The sequence below is a fragment of the Manis javanica genome, chromosome 9 (assembly GCF_040802235.1).
Source record: "Manis javanica isolate MJ-LG chromosome 9, MJ_LKY, whole genome shotgun sequence".
NCBI classification, from domain to species: Eukaryota; Metazoa; Chordata; class Mammalia; order Pholidota; family Manidae; genus Manis; species Manis javanica.
This window is the reverse complement of record NC_133164.1, coordinates 107193137-107213628: the sequence shown is the minus strand read 5'-3', so window position 1 is coordinate 107213628 and position 20492 is coordinate 107193137. Positions and strand designations below refer to the sequence as shown.

Here is a 20492-nt window from a genome sequence, read left to right as displayed (position 1 = left end):
TCTGCTCCCTGAATCTCATCTCCAGCAGTTTAGGCTGGATTTCATGAGGAAGGCAAAGGAACAAGGGAGGAAATGGAAGTACTTTAAGCACTTTGGCAAGTTTAACATCCCATCGGCAAAGCAAGTCACATAAACAAACTCATAATCAATAAGCAAAAAATAGAATATGCCTTTTTAGTGAAACTGCAAAGTCACATGGTCAGTGAGGATGGATACAAGAAGTAGAGACCATTAATGCAACTGACCTATGACAGTTTACCCTCTGGCCACAATCATATTCCTTCCACATGCAAAATACACTCACTCATTGCCAATACTCCCTGAAGTCTCATACAGTCACAAGTATCAACCTTCAAGTGGAAGGTTTCAGGTTCAGGTCCTATGTCAGGTCCAGATGCAGCTTCTCTTGATCCAGAGATCTATGAAATAAAAAGACAAGTTACCTGTCCCTCGGTCTCCACACACACTTATACCCAATATACAATAATAAAAAAGAACCAGGATAACCACAATAAGTCATGCCATTGAAAAGGGGGAAGAATTGGAAGCGTCTAGTGACTGGTTCACAACCCTGCTGATACTTCGCTGGGCCTTCCATTCTGGCAGTGAGGAAATGTTCCATGATTAGACCTAATCCTGCTCTCTGGGAGTTGCTCCCTGCCTCACTGTTGTCCACACATTTGGTTACACTATCTGAGATGTTCTCCGTTTCCCATCACTCTCCTCCATTCTTTCTTAAGAAATGATCCTTGTTAGCAGCAGAGTAACTTTCTCACGTTGCTTTCTACCCAAAGAAAGTCAAGGGCCCTGAGGAGTTTTTATAGCTTGACGCACCTGTTAGCCCCGGGAGTTGGTGTTTTTGCTAGTACCACTTTCTTTAAAACGTTTGAACTTTCTGTATCTGGTTATGGTCCATTACCCACCCAAAAGCCACACCTATAATTAGTATCAACGTACGCTTCTTGAAATTTTCTTACTGCTACTTTTGGATCAGGCTTTTGTGGGACCACGCCCCTTAGGCTTTTGCCCACTTGAGATCTACTCAGACCACCTTCACTTTCAGAGGTCAGGCAGTTTTATTTTCCAATTTAGTCGCTCTGGCATATTGTATTACCTTTAACTTTAACTCTGCTTGCAATCTAACCAGCTTTTTTTTTTTAAGCAGCTTAACTCTTTCTTGCAATACTTTAGCCTGTGCAGTTAAAAGCCACCAGGTGGCGCTTTCTACATTTGCTTGGAGACATCCTTGCCCAAAGCCAAAAGTTCATTGTTTTGTTTTCCAAGGTATCATAAACAGCTGTTTTATCCATTTTCATAGCAGCTTCTTAATAAAGCAGTTTCCTCACCAATATTATTTCATACTCTTATAACAGTTTTCTTAACTCTACTGCCTAGAAGCCAATACTTTGTATTTTATATTTTTGCTGTACAGCTCTCACTTGGAGGTACCAATTTTTATAGCAGTTATCTATTACCAGAACAATGCCACAAAACAAATAACCACACATTTTTTTCTGACTTAAAGGATATATATTCATCATAAAGTTAAGATTCTGTACTCTCTCAATATTCTTATTAACTGTTGATCTTTCCCTACTCGATAGTTTAGAAATTGTTTTCTGCATAAAATAGTTTTCATAATCACTGGTTACTGCAACATTTTACTTTGTAATAATAATTCAGATTTATACTTTGATGGAATTAAAAGAGAAAGTTCATGAGGTTTTATTTGGTTATATGTGGAATGCTTACCTGTGTTTGAAAGTAAACACTCAGATGCTAATAATAAATCTAAATGTGATGCCTTATTTTTATGACTGGAATTATTAGCACTGATTAAATATGATGGTACAAACCCTCCTACACTGCTGGTGGGAATGTAAATTAGTTCAACCATTGTGGAAAGCAGTATGGAGGTTCCTCAAAAAACTCAAAATAGAGATACCATTTGACCCAGGAATTCCACTCCTAGGAATTTATCAAAAAATGCAGCAGCCCAGTTTGAAAAAGACATATGCACCCCTATGTTTATTGCAGCACTATTTACAATAGCCAAGAAATGGAAGCAACCTAAGTGTTCATCAGTAGATCAATGAATAAAGAAGATGTGGTACATATACACAATGGAATATTATTCAGCCATAAGAAGAAAACAAATCCTACCATTTGCAACAACATGGATGGAGCTACAGGGTATTATGCTCAGTGAAATAAGCCAGGTGGAGAAAGACAAGTACTAAATGATTTCACTCATCTGTGGAGTATAAGAACAAAGAAAAAAACTGAAGGAACAAAACAGCAGCAGAATCACAGAACTCAAGAATGGACTAACAGTTACTAAAGGTAAAGGGACTGGGGAGGATGGGTGGGAAGGGAGGGATAAGAAGGGGGAAAAAGAAAGCGGGCATTACGATTAGCATGTATGATGGGGGGAGGGCATGGGGAGGGCTGTGCAACACAGAGAAGACAAGTAGTGATTCTACAGCATCTTACTATGCTGATGGACAGTGATTGCAATGGGGTATGTGGAGGGATGATGGGGGGAGTCTAGTAAACATAATGTTTCTCATGTAATAGTACATTAATGATACCAAAATAAAAAAAATAAAAAATGATGGTACATACATAATCATGTGATCATTTCATGCACAATTTCAGTGAGGCCATTTCTGATGCTGAAGTAGTTATTTAGCCATCCAAAAGCCAAATAATTGAATTTGGTTGAATACCAAGGCTAAAGCTAAAATTTGGTGTATCCCTGGTTAAATATATAGATATTGGGAGTGTGTACTTCTCAATTCTTTGTACTGCTAGGGTATTATATCAGAAAAGTTGATGACACCAAACTAGGCTACTACAGTTTGGCTAAGACTAAAGATGAAATATTCTATCAACATCTCAAATTTTTCTTTCTCAATATATCTGCATCCACGTAAGTTTAGATAAATCAACTGAAGGCTGGATTTTATCACAGTACAAGTTTGTAATATGAGAAAAAAATTGCCACTGTGACAGTAATATACTAACCATTTAAAAAAAATTCAATAGTAACATATATATGTAGGTATGTGTATATATACAGGCATGCACACACAGACATACACACACAAATATATTAGACTCAAATGATATATTGCTTCTAATTGGAGAGGTTAGACAGCTAAGAAAACCATGTGGCCCAAGAGTTGATTGCACCTGGTCTTCTGGTTGAAAATTAGGTTATACCCATTGGTAAAGTCTTGTAAGAGCAGTGAGTGAGACAGACACCATTTTTCCTATTTTCATTGTTGCTTCTGGTAGCTAGCAAGGACAAGGAAAAGTGAGGTTTTTCTCCAGGGCCCACCTGCCAGATTGTTATGTGCCAAGAGGTAGATGCATCAGTAACAGAAGCACCATAAGCTTGTGAAGTTTGGGTCCTGATCACTAGACCACAGTTGTAGGGAACTGTTCTCCAACCTTCTCGATGGCAAGAAGCAGTGGTGATAGCATCTTCATTCCAGCACCTTAAATTCCTAGTTTAACCAATGGCTTCCAAAGAGACAGTTTAGCTGGTGGACTGTTTTCTGTCTACTCCTCAGATTTGTTTCTAGAGGCCAAGCCTTGAACCCAGTCCTTCAGCTAAGCATTTAATTCACTCTATTAAACCTCTTCTTATTTAAAATAGCTATAGAAGTTCCATTTTTCTGATTAAAACAACTTTAAAATAAGTTTATAGTTATCTTAAAACATTTTAGCATATTTTAAAAGTACTATTTCAATATCTAAAACTTTTAATATAATATATAATATATACAATTTAGAAAAGGATAGACAAGTATCACTAAATTATGAGAATCTCACCTCTATACATGAAAAGCAGAACTCTTTGCGAACTGAAAATGAGACATCACAGAAAGAAAATGATACCAGATAGAAATCTGGATCTACATGAAGAGATGAGGAGTACCAGAAATGTGGGTATATTTAACAGCCTCTTTTCCTTATTTTTAAATCTTTTTTTAAAAGTTGATCATATAAAATAAAATAAAAAATGCAATGTGGGGTTAGAATGCATAAAGGAGTCTAAAATGTATGGTAACAACAGCACAAAGTCCAGTTGAAGAGAAATGGAAGTACTGAACATTCCAATCCTTAAACATAAAGTAGTAGTTTGTAATTTAAAGGCAGACTGTGATGTTAGAGATGTTTATATCAACCATAAAGCAGCCACTAAAATAGCAAAACAAAGTTATAATTAAAAAGTCAATAAAGGAGATTAAAAATAGATTAAAACCGTATCAGAAATCATGTTAAATATAAATGGTCAAAGAACCTCAATTAAAAGGCAGAGATGCCAAATTGAAAAAATAAAAAGCAAGACCCAACTATCTGTTGTATTCCAAATAAAACCCTGTATTTTTACATAAAGACACAAATAGGTTAAAAGCATGGAAAAAGACACAAGTCTAACATTAATTTTTTAAAAAGCCATAGTGGCTATCATCAGAAAAATGGTTTTCACAGCAAAGAGTTTATCAGGAATAAAAAAGGGCATTTAAAGGGTCAATTTATCAGAACATAACAGTCAGTTGATTAAGCTGCAAGGAGAAAAATATAAATCTACAATTATAGTTGGAGATTTGAATATTCTTTTCTCAACAGGAAAAATAAACAAAAAATTAGTAAGTATACAGAAGACTTGAACACTAACTAAATTAACCTAGTTAAAATTTATATAACACTGCACCCAACAGCAAAACACATTCAAGTGCACACAGAATATTTACTAAGGTAGAGCACATCTGGGGCCATGAAACATCTCAGAAACTATTTTAAAATATTCTGCAATAGAATAAAGAATTTGGTCACTACCCAGGGTTCCTGACATGGGGTTTCTAAAACCCTTAGAATTTCCCAGTAATAGGAGAGCCATTCCTATACATCATGGACACTAACAATGTATGCCAATGAGGTGATCCGTGGTGGGCCCCAAGACAGCTTATGCCAACAAGATGATTTAGGATGAGGGTAGCCTACACCAGAAAGACCAACCACATGATTAGAATGTTGCAATTTTGAGCCACCCTGACATCCAGGGAGGCTAGAAGAGAGCTAGAAATTGAGTTCAATCACATAGTCAGTGATTTAGTAAATCTTCCCTTCATAGATACTCCAAGAAAAACTCTGGGCTTCCTTAGATCTCAGCAATGTATAATGGATGTTAATTAGACTTATAACAGTGATCATTTTGCAACAAATACACAAATATTGAATTATGCTGTATACCTGAAACTAGTATATGTCAATCACATCTCAAAACAAAAAAACTCTATGGACTTCCTTATCATTTAATGTGTTTTATTTCTGAACCTGGATAGATTGTTGTTTATAACTGCCCATTCACATGTCCATTTATTTATGTACTTTTCTGTGTACAGATTTCACAATAGAAAAAACATTTAATACTTGATTTGATGAAAGACATAAATTTGCAGATTCAGAGAGCATCTAAGTACCAAACATGATAAAAAGAAATCTGCAGCTGTATATATGTTAAAAATTGGAGATCTCCAAAGCTAAAAATATCTTAAAACAGCCCAAGAGAAGTTAATTCTAAATCCACAATTCTAAAGACATAATTTCAGAAGGTAAAAACACTTGCACTTTGAAGGAATGTCTGAGGTGCAAGAAAAAATGGTGAACCAAAAAACAAGATAAACATGGGCAGACCTAAACATTAACTATGTAAAATACTAGTAATATCCAATTTGGAGGCTAAAATAGGAACTAGAGGATTAGAATTAACAATACTTTAACATCTTTGTGTAGTCTGTAAAAAGAGTACAGATATTTACCATTTTTAGATGTTAAGCATGTTAAAAATTTTTAATAATCAAAAGTACTTAGAATAAATTTCAACTCAGTAGAGAGAAATTATGTAATAAACAGAAAACACAACCAATTGGAAAAGAAGGCAGGAAAGGGATAAGGATGGGAAAGAAGCATAGCATTTAAAAAAAAGAAAAACATGAAGTACAAAATAAGATGGAAAAAAATAAATCCAGACTTGCACTTCCACAGTATGGTGGGACAAACACTCTTTTAAGAATTCTCCCAGTACAAAACACTAGATTCTGGAGAAAACAGACTCCTTAATTCATTGCTCAGTTGTACTATACAAGAGAAATCTTCAGACTGATACCTTTCCACTCACAGAAAAAAAAAAAAAGCTGGTAACAAAAACAGGACTAAAGCAGGAAGCATCAGGCAAGAAGCAAGCTTTAAAGGCGGGCTTGACCTGAGGCAAATGCTGGTGGCAGCCTGCAACTGACCTTTGTAGTTGAAACCTTAGGACAATAGCAAGGACAGGGCGCTGAAAATAAGAGAAACTAAGACTCCTGAAGGGGCTGCACTGGTACCAGTGGGTTGGTACTACCTGACTGGAAGCAAATGTAAATCATTATCTGAAAAGCAGCATCCATGATTTAGGTCCTTTGTCTTCTCACAAACTAAGCTCATAACCTCAAGGAAACAAGCCAAAATGGTACACAATACCCCAAAATTTAGACTTATGAAGACTTAAAATATTGAAATGATCAGAAAAAAGTATGAAATATTTATGAAGTTTTTAAAATAAGAAATGGACTTACAAGACACTATAATGAATCAGTATAATGATGAGTAGAAAAAGAATCAAAAGAAAAATATAATTATTGAAACTAAAACCATCATCAGTGTTTTAAACAGAGCAGACACTGCTGAAAAACAAATTAGTGAACAAGAAACAGAGCTGATGAAGTAAACCAAAAATATAGCACAAATAAACATGATGATGAAGAAATGGACATAAAGGGTAAAGTGAGAAACTCTTATCATCTGTGTAGATTTCTAGAATAGAGAAGCAGTATTTGAAGAGCTAGTGGCTAAAAATTTTACAGAACATGAATTTAAAGATACAGAAGCCAGCATATACCAAGGATAAATAAAAAGAAATCCACATCTCCAAACAGTATAGTAAGTCTGTAGACACCAAAGAAAAAAATAATTTTACTAAAAGCAGATAAAAGAAATAAAAAGTCAGATGCTGAGGGACAAAGATGTTGAGACTAAGTTAAAGCCACAGAGCAGCAGGGCTGCGAGATAACCCTGTGCATTTTCACTGCAGAACTTGTATTTTTAACGAGTATTTTACATTCTCTTTTTAAACTGGCCAAAAACTGTTTAGTTTACTTCACTTCTCTTAACCTTCCTCTTTTTAATCTTCTAGCTGTCCAGCGATTTCTAGCTGAAGTAATTACAAATACTAGAAATTTTTAAAAGATACATCACTAAAAAAGTAACATATTCCCTTTCCTAAGAGTTTTATTACCAGAATACTACATGTAGGAAGTGTATAGTCCAGAATTTAGTGATCCACAGCACTAAATATTTACATGGTGAGTAACTTCTGATGTTCTTGCTCCAAGTTACTGCTTTTGGTAACTCCAAACTCTGCCAAAAATCCTTGTGACTATGGAATATTCAAATTTCAAGAGATCTAAAATTTAAAACTTCTTACCTAGAAAAATGATTAAGCTACTCTTTACTCATGTTATGTACTTTATTTTCATCATCTCTTCTTTAGATCATGTCTGTAAAGGTTATAAACAAGAGCAAGACTCCTCCACAAACCAGTATTTTGGTGGTTGAGGGGTATTTTGGTGGGTCCTAGAAATATCCTGCCTTGTGACTTATAAGATGTACACAATCTTATATGCAATTTTTAACTAGACAGGCAAAAGGGGAAGGCTATTAGCAATGGGAGAAAAGTAGAACCACCAATTTAGTAACTGTGTATACTTGTTTTGGGTATGACAGCCTTAATCTCACCTCTAAAATGTAGAGGTGGTAAAACCAAAAATCCATTGCCTTTAGACACTAGACTGGCCAGAGGGAAATGGATTTCTTCCATTATCTAGCATTCTTAAAGACCTGTATCATCTTGCATTTCTGGTGTCCATTGTTCCTTTAATCTACCTGTAAGGAATGTTCCTTCTAGTTCTCTACAACATATACACTCCTCTGCCCACCTCCCCACCTGGTCCCTGGAACACCATTCATTCACTCAGTTTCTGAGCACCCTCTGTGTGCTGGGCACTGTAGGTAGGTTCTAGGTGTACTCAGAAACATTAATTGAACACATATTGCTTTGGTATTTTTTTAGGTTGACATATTAAATGGTATGTAGTACTTCAGCCAAAGATACCTACATTTTTAATAGATTTATTGACAGCAAACAGAATTTCTTACTTGATTGTTTCCTAATGGATTGAATTTCTTGAGTCACTCCGTATTTCACAGGAAAAAAATTGTTCTTTGCTATAGCACAGCAATGATTTGGCTAGTCTATTTTTATATGCAGGCATATATGTCCTCCCCCAATTTATGGAAAATGTACTAACACTGACCATGATATTCTTTTTATTGAAAAGTAGTATTAAACAGTTTTAGAAATAAGAAGCTAGTATTTTACATTGTTTCTTCTGTCATGGATAGTTTTATACTTTATACCAGATTTACTACCCATAACAATTCTTGCTTTATCTAGAACATTTTATAATGCTTTTACATTATTGAATATCTATTAGTGTTTAATTTAGAAGAGCATAATAAACTCTAATCTGAGAACAATGGTCTTTCCCTTGCCTTTTACACTTTTTTCTGAACACGCTTATTTGTATACAATGTAGAAATCTGTTCCTGTTATCTTCCAGTCAGCCAACAGTTCTTTTTGGACCTCTTCTGGTAGTTCATGGAAAACTTCAGGGTCAACGTCAGGGGGTAAAGTGATTTTCTCATCATTTGAATCTGGCTGTCTATTTACTGTACGTCCTTCAATATGACAGACTGTTGCTATTGGTCTCTTATGGCTATCTGTAGTGTGGGTTTGGGTGAGAAGTTTCTCACACTGCGAAGCTGGAAATGAATGGGAAACAGACACAGCAGGGTATGTACTTGAAAAGTAGAATCCTTGAGATTCTTTAGGTCTTTGACTCATCTGGTCATCTTTTAATCTACTGCCTAAAAAATGTGAACAATCCTTTTGGCTGGACAGACTAGATGAACTACTGCTATTTAAGCCTGATGTTCCTGGTTCACAGGGAGAAACAGAGGATATGTGTTTGCTACTGGATAAATTATTTCTAGAATTTAGGGGACTATCTTGCATCTGTTTTGTAGAAAAGAAAGATAATACTCCTTGAGGGGCATGTAATGGACAACTCGAACTTTCTTTCCTTTGAACTTTTTTTCTATCTCTTCCAGAAAGGATTTCTTCTTGAATATCTACTGGAAGCTGTGTAAAGACTTCTTGGTCAATACCCTCAGGAAGTGAGCAGAGTGGAAATTCACTACTGTCCTTTTCTTGAGAAAAATCTTTGGTGCCTCGTGGGGACTCCCCAGTTCTTATACTTTCAATTTTTCCAGTTGGTGGCAAAGCCCAATTTGTTTCATTGTCTTCGGAAAAGTCCTCCATATGAGTGTTCTTCATTTTCTAGAACATAAGGATAACAGAATAACAATTTAAGATATCTGATATCTTTTATATACTCAAGCTGTTGAAGTATGACTGTAGTTATTATCTGACCAACATGTTTCTTCCTACTCAATAACCTCAATCCTTTTGGCCAGTCCCAAACTAGAGATGATTAATCCACCACAATTAATTACACTACTGTCTGGATCTTAACTCACTATTCTAGGAAAAGATTTCCTTCCTAGAGAGCCCTGAGACAAAAGGTACATACATATTTCGAGACCTGGAAAGGACCTTAACAACCAGGTGCTCAAATTTCCAAACCTGTGAGTAAAAGAATGGTGGGCTAACAGGGCATAAATCTGCAAAGAAGTAAAAAGCTAACCTTTTCAAACAATATTGCTTCTCTCTCACTTACCAACTTTACATTTCCCTGTATGGCCCCGGAAGATGACTGGTTAGCCAGAGACGGGTAAGATTCCTCAAGGGAGGAACAACCTAAGACAGGCACAGTTGCAGGGGGCCATCAGGTGAGAAACTGGGGATCAACAGAGGTGAGGCTTAGAACCTCACCCCCCCTGTTTTGAGAGAAATCTTCTGCATCCATGGATGTTTTGTTGCCCTTGTCTAGCTTGGATTAATACTTAGTCTATAGGCACACACCTGATCATCTACATTTGTCCTCTTACAGCACTAAATTATGTTTTCTACCTTTATCTTGCATCTACCTACCACTTGAGCATTTTATTAAAATAATAGTAATAATAATAAGGGAGAAATGTGGGATTCACATAAAAATCAAGTATAAAAATCAAATGAATAATCATATCTGACTTGATTGTTTATAGTTCATGATGCGTGATCAAAACCAAAAGTTTCTGTGATATGACTGCACTTGCACTGTTCACCATGTAAGAACTTGTTCACCATGTAAGAACTTGTTTGTTATGCTTCAGAAGATTGGAGACTGTTGAGAATTAGGCTTGGGGTTGATTAATGATTGTGCATTGAGTCCCCTATACAAAATTTTATTGTTGTTAACAACCATTGGATCAATAAATATGAGAGATGCCCTCTCAAAAAAAAAAAAAAAAGAATGGTGGGCTAGAAAAGCAAATGATTCACCTAAGCATATCTAAAAGTGTGTGTGTGTGTGCGTGTGTGTATACATAGAACATAAAGGGTTGGTTTTCTAAAAATCCCTAATCTGAAGTACCACATTTAACAGAAAGGAAAAAAAAACACTTCTTTGGTAAAAATTCAACATCATTATTAAGACATAACACTTTTTGTATAAAATAAAAATTTTTTAATACTTTCAATTTTAATTTGCATAGTTTTTTGATGTAAAGTTTTCACTTAAATTTTCCTTCTAGTTTTAAAGCACCAAAATAATGTACACAGTCAAATATAACTCAGGCAACATCAACACAATAGTAACTTCAAAAAAAGTTTAAAAAAAAGAGATTCCCTTGATGATAGGGGGAGTATAGTAACCATAATGTTGCTCATGTATTGCAGATTAATGAAACCAAAATTAAAAAAAAAAGATTCAGCCCTGTATTTATAGAGTACCTACAGTGTGCCAGATATGTACAAGGTACTTTCACATATGTTTAGTTCTCTAATACCAGTATAAGTTAAAGACCTTTAATTTTTATTCTACAAATTAGTTAAAAATAAAAAGTAAACACTGTTTGAAATTTCAGTTAGTAAATGGAATAAAAAGGGTCACAGAAAAGAAGTAATTCAAAGAGGGCACTAATTCATTATCCCCATAACACTATTCTAGTCTCATTTCAGACTTAAATGTAAGTGAAAATATTACTAAAATTATGCTGATTAAATATTAAAAAACATTTTAAATTAAGAGTTAATTATAGGCATAAACAATTTAGTAAAAGATTATTACTTTTTAAAGCAACCCACATTTAGTAAATAGAGGTTCACCAAATAGGGTTTTTAGTCATTTGAAAATTTGAATAGCCTCTGTCTCTCTACTGCCACACTCTTAATTTCTACGATTGTAAAATGAACAGTCATACTCTATGAATATCACTATCGGAATCAATTTAATTTCAAAACCAAGAAAATATAAATACTTTACAAAAACATGGGTGGGGTGGGGTGGATGCTGGTAGCCTGTGTGCAAATTAACAGATTTGATTTCCAGTATCTAGAAATATTTTCATATTTATGAGTTAATCATACTCCTGTATGCTGTTATAAAATGTTTTAACATTTGCAAAACAGGAAACCTCCATAATGGTTCTCTCTTTTATCCAGTGGTATTTACGCTTAGGGCTAGCAACCATAATATGATACAAGTAAGTCACTTGAATATTATCTGAAAGAATCTCTAAACTGTATCAGTTAGACACAAATTTGTATTTTAACCAATCTTAGTAATTTAACCATACAAATCCAATGCCAGTGTACTTACAAAACTGTGCTTCCCACAACATGAAGTTGTTGATAATGACGGTGTTAAATAGTAATCAATAGTTCCTTTCTTAGCAGTATTCAGTGCTTTAAGGTTACAGAAGCACACACTTAAAAGGGTAAGATGAAATGGCATCTTCACATTAACCATATTTCGAAAGAGCTTCATAAGTACATCAACGATTGGGGTCATCACATCATAACTTCCTAAACAAAATGTTTGAGAAGACAATATCTAAAGACATTACATCATAATTCATATTAAGAGCTTAATCAATTAATATTGGTTGGAAAAGAAATTAAAATCCTAAATAGATATCATTGGGACATCTTGACATTATATACTAAACTAGGACATTTCACCATTAATACTAAATGCCAAATGAGTTAAATTTTCAAAAGATTTGAGATACGGGATTTCTGGTAATGGGAGAACGGCAAGGTCAGAAAATCTCCCCGTAGAACTATAATAAAACTGAACAAAACTGTCAAAAACAACCATTTCAAAGATCTGGAAAAGAACCAAAAGCAAAGAAACTGAGAAGCACTGATTATAATAGATACTAGAACTTAGGTAATAAAGTAGCAGACGGCAGCCTTATTGCCTGGGGTTGTTTGCAGCTCCCTTTATGCAGCTCAGTTGGTACAGTAGTTCTACCAGGGTGAGGCTGGCTGGGAAAGCCAGCAGCTCTGCTGCCAGAAAGGCTAGGCCTGATTTGAAGCAGGGGGCAAAAGCCTATACCCTGCAGTGTTGCTACTAAAATGAACAAGCTCAGTGTGAAACAAATGGGGAAATTACACACAGCTCTCTTAATCTAAGGCTGTAGTTGTGGTTGGGGTGAGTGAAAGATCACTGGCCTTGTCATTAATTTAATCCAGAGATCTGGAAATGACAGAGCCACAAAAGGACAAGATAAGCTCTCCTCACAACCCCAGCTGACTGGGAAGCTGCATGCACATGAAGGGGTGGCCAGAGAGGGCCAAGGAGCTCACCACACATCCCTGGCTGTCATGGCAACAAGCAACCCAGGGGAGATGCAAGATGGCTTAGCAGAAAATAAAAGATAAGGCAGACTTGAAAATGGCCTAAATATTCAAAGTGCTCCCTAACCCAAGCACATATCTGTAGACAGAAGGTGGAAGCCTTCAGGCTCTAGCATCTGAGCAAAAACTTTGACCAATCATTGGCTAAACCACTGAACTATGCAGACACAGGGTGACCTAGGAAGCCAAAATAATTAATTTAAACATAAATTAAAAAAAAAAAAAAGACTGAGCAGAGAAATAAGGGATAACACATCACGGAGGAGTGGAGGAAAGGAGTAGATTCTGCAGCTTAACTTCAAACATTAAAAACAAAGGGAAAAAAAGCCCACAGGTAAAAATCTAAATCCAGAGTTGCTACAATACATTATCTATAATGTCCAGTTTTCCACAAAATATTATAATACATACAACAAAACAGAGGAAGTGTGATTCATATTCAGGTGGAAAAAGTAGTCAATAGAAATTTAGTTGGATTTAGCAAAGACTTCAATGTTGCTATTACAGCATGCTCAAAGAATTAAAACCATTTTAAAGAATTAAATAAAATGTGGTAACAAATACCAAAAAAAGGGGGAATCTCAATAAACAGAATCAAACACACACACACACAAAAAAAGGAAATTCTACAGTGAAAAAGTACAGTAACCAAAAGAAACAAAATCGATAGATGGGCAACAGCAGTTTTGAGATGATAGCTGCATCAGAGAACTTGAGACTGTTCAGGAGATATTATCCAATCTGAAAAAGAGAAAAAAGACTGAAGAAAAATAGAAAACTGCACACACCTGTAGGACATTAACAAACATGCCAAAGTATGTGCAATGAGAGTCCAGGAAAAGAGAAAAAAAAGGAAAGAAATAATATTTGAAGAAATAAGAGCCAAAAACTCCCCAGATTTCAATTAAAAAAAAAATCTACAAAAACAGGAAGCTCAATAAATCCCAAGATAAGGACAAAGAGATTCCACACTTAGAATCTGCTAAGAAATCACAACACTTAGAATGACAACACAAAATGCTGAAAGACAAAGAGACAAATGACTCATCACATACAGAACAACACAACTATGCCTGCTAACAATTTATTACCTCTAAGCTCCAAATACACCCTTCAGTACCTGCTCTTTGATAATAACACACTGGGCTCTTTAAAATATTTTGCACTGAATGTAACATTAAGCTTTGTCAGCATTGAGCACTAGAGGACCATTAAAGGAAAACAGGGGCTTTCCTTTCTCGTTCCAATGTGCTGTCATTTGCTTTTTCTTGCTCCCATTACATGGTCTATTTGCTGTACATATGTGTGGAGACATCCAATAGTGCTCTGTCACACCACACATGTGTGGAGCACTCAGTCCCTCAGCAACCTTGAGCCCCAGCCCAAGCCTACTGACAATGGTACCATAGCACTACCAACCCAAACACTGCCCACATCAGGCCAGTGCCATGAACAGTGCCCAACTCCTTCTGCACACCTACCTAACAGCCTTGACTTGCCTTTTCCTCAGAGGGTTGTTTCCTCCAGCTCTTCATATGTATGCAAACACTGTATCTTCCACTGTGCTAGAAGAATGCAGATTTCTTCAGCACCATCCCCCACCCAGCCTCAGCTTGCCTGCATCCTGGAGCACTGTTAACAGAAGCTCTTGCAACATGCACACTGGATACTCCAGTTCATTCACCGCCCTGCCAGTGAGCAAGCTCCTGACATCCCAATATCTTGTGTGTGCCCACAAACCAGCCTCAGCATATCCATAGATCAGAGGTGGTATTCTCTTTGTCCAATATCTATGGACCAACTCTGGGTCAGATAATGTAAAGGATTTTTCCACCATCCTGTGTTCTGCAACTGTATGTTCTCCTTAAGGGGTAGGAGGACTCTTCTTTCCAACGATGTCCTCCCCTGGGTACTTTTCCTCAGCCTTTGGGTAACTTCTAGAGTTTTCTTTATACCTTTTCCTATCACAATGTAATAATTCTGTGAGACATTCCCTGTTCAAATTTTTTTGTGGTTATTCTCTCCTGATTGGAAGGAGAATGATAAAACCATTCATAGTTGACTCCTTATTAGAAATAGTAATACCTCAGGAGGCAATGGAATGGTATATTCAAAGTATGGAAAGAAAAACAATTAAAAATTATATATACAAACAAACTGTCCCTAAAAATGCTGCTTTGGTTGAGTATTCCATAAATTTTAGTTAAAATGGCTTGATAGTGTTGCTCAACTCAAACAAATAGAACATTCTCCAGGATAAACCATATGCTAGGCAATAAAATTACACTCAATAAACTAAAAAGGACTGAAATTGCTTGAAGTATGTTCTCTGATCAACATGAAATTAAATTAGCAATCAACAACAGAATGAAATTTGGGAAATCACCAAATATTTGGAAATTAAACAACATATTTCTAATTAAGTTTAGGGGTCAAAGAATAAATTAAATCACAAGGGATACTAGAAACTATTTTGCTTTAATGAAAAAGAACCAACAAAATGTGTGGAATGCAGCTAAGGAACTACTACTAAAAAGGAAATATGTAACTTTAAACTTGAGTTATTACATGAGAAGGAGAGTAGAAAATAAAAAAGTAAGGTTCCATCTTAAGGAACAAGGGCAGTAAAGGCAAATTAGACCTAAAGCAAGCCACAAGAACAAAATAATAGAGACCTGAAAATGACGTGAAGACTGCAGAACAGACCCCCTACACCTGAGGAGGGAGAGGACCACACAGAAAAGGAGGTCAAGTGGGACCCAAGCCCAACCCCCACCCTAGACTACAGGCGAAAGAAAGAGAGGAATGGAGTCGGGAGCAGGTAGGAGCCCAGGAGCTCTGCACACCTGGCCCTAGAGAACTGCTCTGGGAACATGAGCCCACAATACACTGGGTTCTGGTGATTTCCAGGGCTGGACATCAGGGGCAGGCGGAACACTCTTGGAAGCTGAGACTCCAGCCACTGTGGAGGGCAGGCATGCTCTACCAGTCCTGAGACTCAAAGAAGAGGTGGCAGTTTGAAAGACTTGCCAGAAGTGGAAGGGGTACCAGAGGGGACAAGTGCTGGACAGAATTTTCTCCTCAGGAAAAAGGGCAGGTGGAAGATATTTCCCTCAGCTTTTCCTTGGCCCAACAGATTGGGAACTCTTGGGAGCCCCAGATGCTCCATCCTTCTTGCTGGCAATGCAGCCCCCAGGCTCCTCCCTGCACGCACTGTCTACAGACAACTCACTTGGTCCAGTGGCAGCATCAGACTTTGCTGCCGCCTAGCAGGCAGACGAAGACTCTCCCAGCTTGCCTGGCTCCATTCCAGCCCAACCAGAGAGGTGCCTAGAGGAGCCAGTCCCAAGAGCTCCTTCCTTTCTGCGGGTATCCAAACCTGGTGCTACGCATCTGTCCAGGGCACACCGGTCCACCCATCCATTAACACTGCAAACCTGCCATTGCTGCAGGCCAGACAGAGGGTGGTCCCACCCATAGTGAGCTCAACAGAGATTCCTGAGCTGATCACAAAAGCAGCAGCTCAAGCAAACTGCCCACCCAGACTGACACCACTACAGAGGCCAGACAGAAAGGCAGCCTAGTCCATGACACACCAACAGCTGGGACCCCCACAAAATAGATCCAGGCATTAGAAAGTAAAGAATCTTGAGCTTCTGGGCACCACACCACACCTTCTTCAAAAGCTATCACTCTTTAGACCAGAAAGCATAGTAGAGACATATGATAAATAGAAGACACTCAAAAATCCCTGACAAAATGACAGGCAGAGGAATTTGATCCTAACAAAACTATAAAACAGACCCCAGAAAGAGGGCTAAATTAAACAGAGATCACCCACCTTTTTGAATAAAAGTCATAAACATGCTCATGGATTTACAGAAAAGTATTCTACATCTCAGGGAAGACTTCAACAAAGAAATAGAAAACCTGAAAAAGAGCCACTCAGAGCTGAAGAATACAATATCTGAAATGAAATACACAATGGAGGGTTTTAAAAGTAGATTAGATCAAGTAGAGGAGATGGTAAATTTAATAGAAATTAGAGAGCAGAAAAACAAAGCTGAGGAACAGAAAGTAAAAAGGATCTCTAGGAATTAAAGAATAATAAGAGAGGTATGTGACCAATCCAAGTGAAACAATATTCACAGAGCAAGGGTACCAGAAAGAAAAGACAAAGGGATAGAAAGTCTATTTAAGGAAATAATTGTTGAAAACTTACCCAGTCTGGGGAAGGAAACAGAAACTCAGGTCATGGAAACACAAAGATTCCCTAACAAAAAGAACCCCAGGAACACAACACCAAGACATATAACAATTAAAATGGCAAAGATCAAGGAAAAGGAGAGTGTGTTGAAAGCAGCCAGAGAAAAAAGATTACTTATAAAGGAAATCCCATAAGGCTATCAGCAGACTTTTCAATAGAAACTCTACAGGCCAGAAGGGAGTGGCATGACACATTTAATGTACTGAAATAGAAGGACCTCCAACCAAGAATCCTCTACCTGGCAATATTATTATTTAAATTTATAAAATTTTTTAAATTATATTTAATTTATAAAATTATTAAAAAACAATATTATTACTTAAATTTGAAGCAGGTATTAAAACAATTTCCAGATAAACAAAAGTTGAAGGAATTTGAAACCACTAAGCTAGTCCTAGAGGATATGTTAAAAGGATTGCTGTAGATGGAAATGACCCTAAGGCTAAATAGCTTTCACCAGTGAAAATAAACCCACAACAAAGGTAGTACACAAACTAATTATGAAGCAAGTACGAAATTAAAACAAAAGAAGCAAAATCAACTATACAGTCAACTATACATGAAAAGTGCAGATTAAGATATCTAATACAAAAAATGTGTAGGAGGAGGAAGGAAAAAAAAACAGTACCTTTAGATTATGTTTGAAATAGAGTAATTAACAATTTAAGATAGACAATTACATAGTAAAGAAGCTATCCTTGAACTTTTGGTAATCACAAAACTAAAGCCTACAATAAAGACACACACACACACACAAATAAATAATTTAAAAAAAAAGGGGAATCCAATTTCAGCACTAAAGAAAACCATCAATAACAAGAGAAGAGTAGAAGAGAGGAAGAAAGGAACAGAGACAAGATATGAAAAACAGCCAGAAAACAATTAATAAAATGGCAATAAGTACTTACCTGTCAATAATCACTTTAAATGTAAATGGACTGAATGGACCAATGAAAAGACTGGATAGAATGGATAAGGAAACGAGACCCACCTATATACTGCCTACAAGGGACTCATTTCAGACCCAAAGACATTCAACATCCATTCACGATAAAAACTCTCAATGAAATGGGTATAGAGGCTATGTACCTCAACATAATAAACGCCATATATGACAAACCCACAGCCAACATCATACTTAATAGCAAAAAGCTGAAAGCTTTTCCTCTAAGATCAGGAACAAGGATGCACACTTTCCCCACTTTTAGAAACATAATCCTAGAGGTCCTCCACAGCAATCAGACAACATAGAGAGATAAAAGGCATCCAAATTGGTAAGGAAGAAGTTAAACTGTCACTGTCTGCAGATGACATGATATTATACATAAAAAACCCTAAAGAATCCACTGAGAAACTACTAGAACAAATAACTCAATTCAGCAAAGTTGCAGGATACATTAATACACAGAAATCTGGTACATTCCTGTATGCTAACAACAAACTAGCAGTAAGAGATATCAGGAAAACAATGCCATTTACAATGAATAAAATACCTAAGAACAAAACTAACCAAGAAGGCAAAAGACCTATACCTTGAAAACTACAAGACACTCATGAGAGAAATTAAAGATATCAGAAAATGGAAATCTATCCCATGCTCATGGATAGGAAGAACTAATATTGTCAAAATGGCCAACCTGCCTAAAGCAATTTACAGCTTTAATGCAATCCCTATCAAAGTACCAACTGCATTCTTCAATGAACTAGAACAAATAGTTATAAAATTCATATGGGGCTACAAATGACCCCCAATAGCCAAAACAATCCTGAGAAAGAACAAAGCTGGGGAAATTATGCTCTGACTTCAAATTCTACTCCAAAGCCACAGTAATCAAAACAAGGCATAAGAACAGACCCATAGATCAATAGAACAGAATAGAGAACCCAGATATAAACCAACACATATATGGTCAATTATTATATGATAAAGCAATCATGAATATACAGTGGGGAAAAGACAGCCTCTTCAAAAATTGGTGTTGGCAAAACTGGAGAGCTACCTGTAAGAGTAAAACTGGTTTACTGCCTAACTCCATACACAAAAGTAAACTTGAAATGCATCAAAAACCTGAATGTAAGTCACGAAACCATAGAAAACTCCTCAAAGAAAATACAGGCAAAAATCTCTTGAATATAAATATGAGCAACTTTTCCCTCAACACATCTCCTCAGGCAAGGGAAACAAAAATAAAAAATGAACAAGTGGGACTACATCAAACTATAAATCTTCTTTACAGCAAAAGACACCATCAGCAGAACAAAAAGGCATCCTACAGTATGATATATAAGAAACTAAGAGAATCACTAAAAAAATAAGATTATATATAAAAAGAAAAAAATTTTTCAATGAGATTACTTTTGTCAAAGAGCACTCCCCAAATAGATCCAAGGGAGGCAGTAATATCATGAGTACGTGGACTCTTAGAGCACTAACTTAAAAGATAAGTTATATGCTATATTCTGGAAGATAAGCACATGTACATGAATCTTAAAAACTATTCCATCAAAATGGTCTTGCTTTTAGTGTTGAAAACAGAAGTTTTAATGATACAGAAAATACACTTAAAAAGTAGGAAGTCTGATTACTAGCGAAAATTTTTTTTCTCTAATAATTTTCCTTCTTATATATATGGCAATGATTTTTCAATAGCACAAACATGAAATACAAATACAGTATGGGAGAACACATTCATAAATGATTCCTCTGATAAGGGGTTAACATCCAAAATATACAAAGAACTCTTATGTCTCAATACCCAAAAAACAACTTGATCAAGAAATGGGCAGCAGAACTGAACAGATACTTCTCCAAAGAAGAAATACAAATGGCCAACAGGAACATGAAAAGATGCTCCACACCACTAATCATCAGGGAAATGCAAATTAAAACCACAATGAGATATCATCTCACACTATTTAGAATGGCTACTATCCAAAAGTAACAAATGCAGCTAGGATGTGGAGAAATAGGAACTCTCCTACACTGTTGGTGGGACTGCAAATTGGTGCAACTGCTGTGCAGAGCAGTATGGAGGTTCCTCAAAAAACTAAAAATAGAAAACCATTTGACCCAGTAATCCCACTCCTAGGAATTTACCCTAAGAAAACAAATCCATGATTCAAAAAGACAGGCACCCCTACGATTATCACCACACTGTTTGCAATAGCCAAGATATGGAAGCAACCTAATTGTTCATCAATAGATGAATGGATAAAGAAGATGTGGTACATATACACAATGGAATA

At 36.3% G+C, this 20492-nt stretch overlaps 1 protein-coding gene across 5 annotated transcripts in view; it reads right to left on the bottom strand.

Moving 5' to 3' along the window:
* Positions 1 to 8422: 8422 nt before the first annotated feature.
* The window catches only part of POLI (DNA polymerase iota), a 30888-nt gene continuing 18818 nt past the window's right edge, over positions 8423 to 20492 (bottom strand). For all 5 annotated transcript variants that reach the window (XM_017648664.3, XM_017648662.3, XM_017648665.3 and 2 more), the window contains 2 exons: positions 11937 to 12142; positions 8423 to 9511 (listed from right to left, as the gene is read on the bottom strand). In XM_017648664.3, the coding sequence (XP_017504153.2) occupies positions 8690 to 9511; positions 11937 to 12142 (1028 nt within the window). In that variant the 3' untranslated portion in view covers positions 8423 to 8689. The remainder of the gene's footprint in view (positions 9512 to 11936; positions 12143 to 20492) is intronic.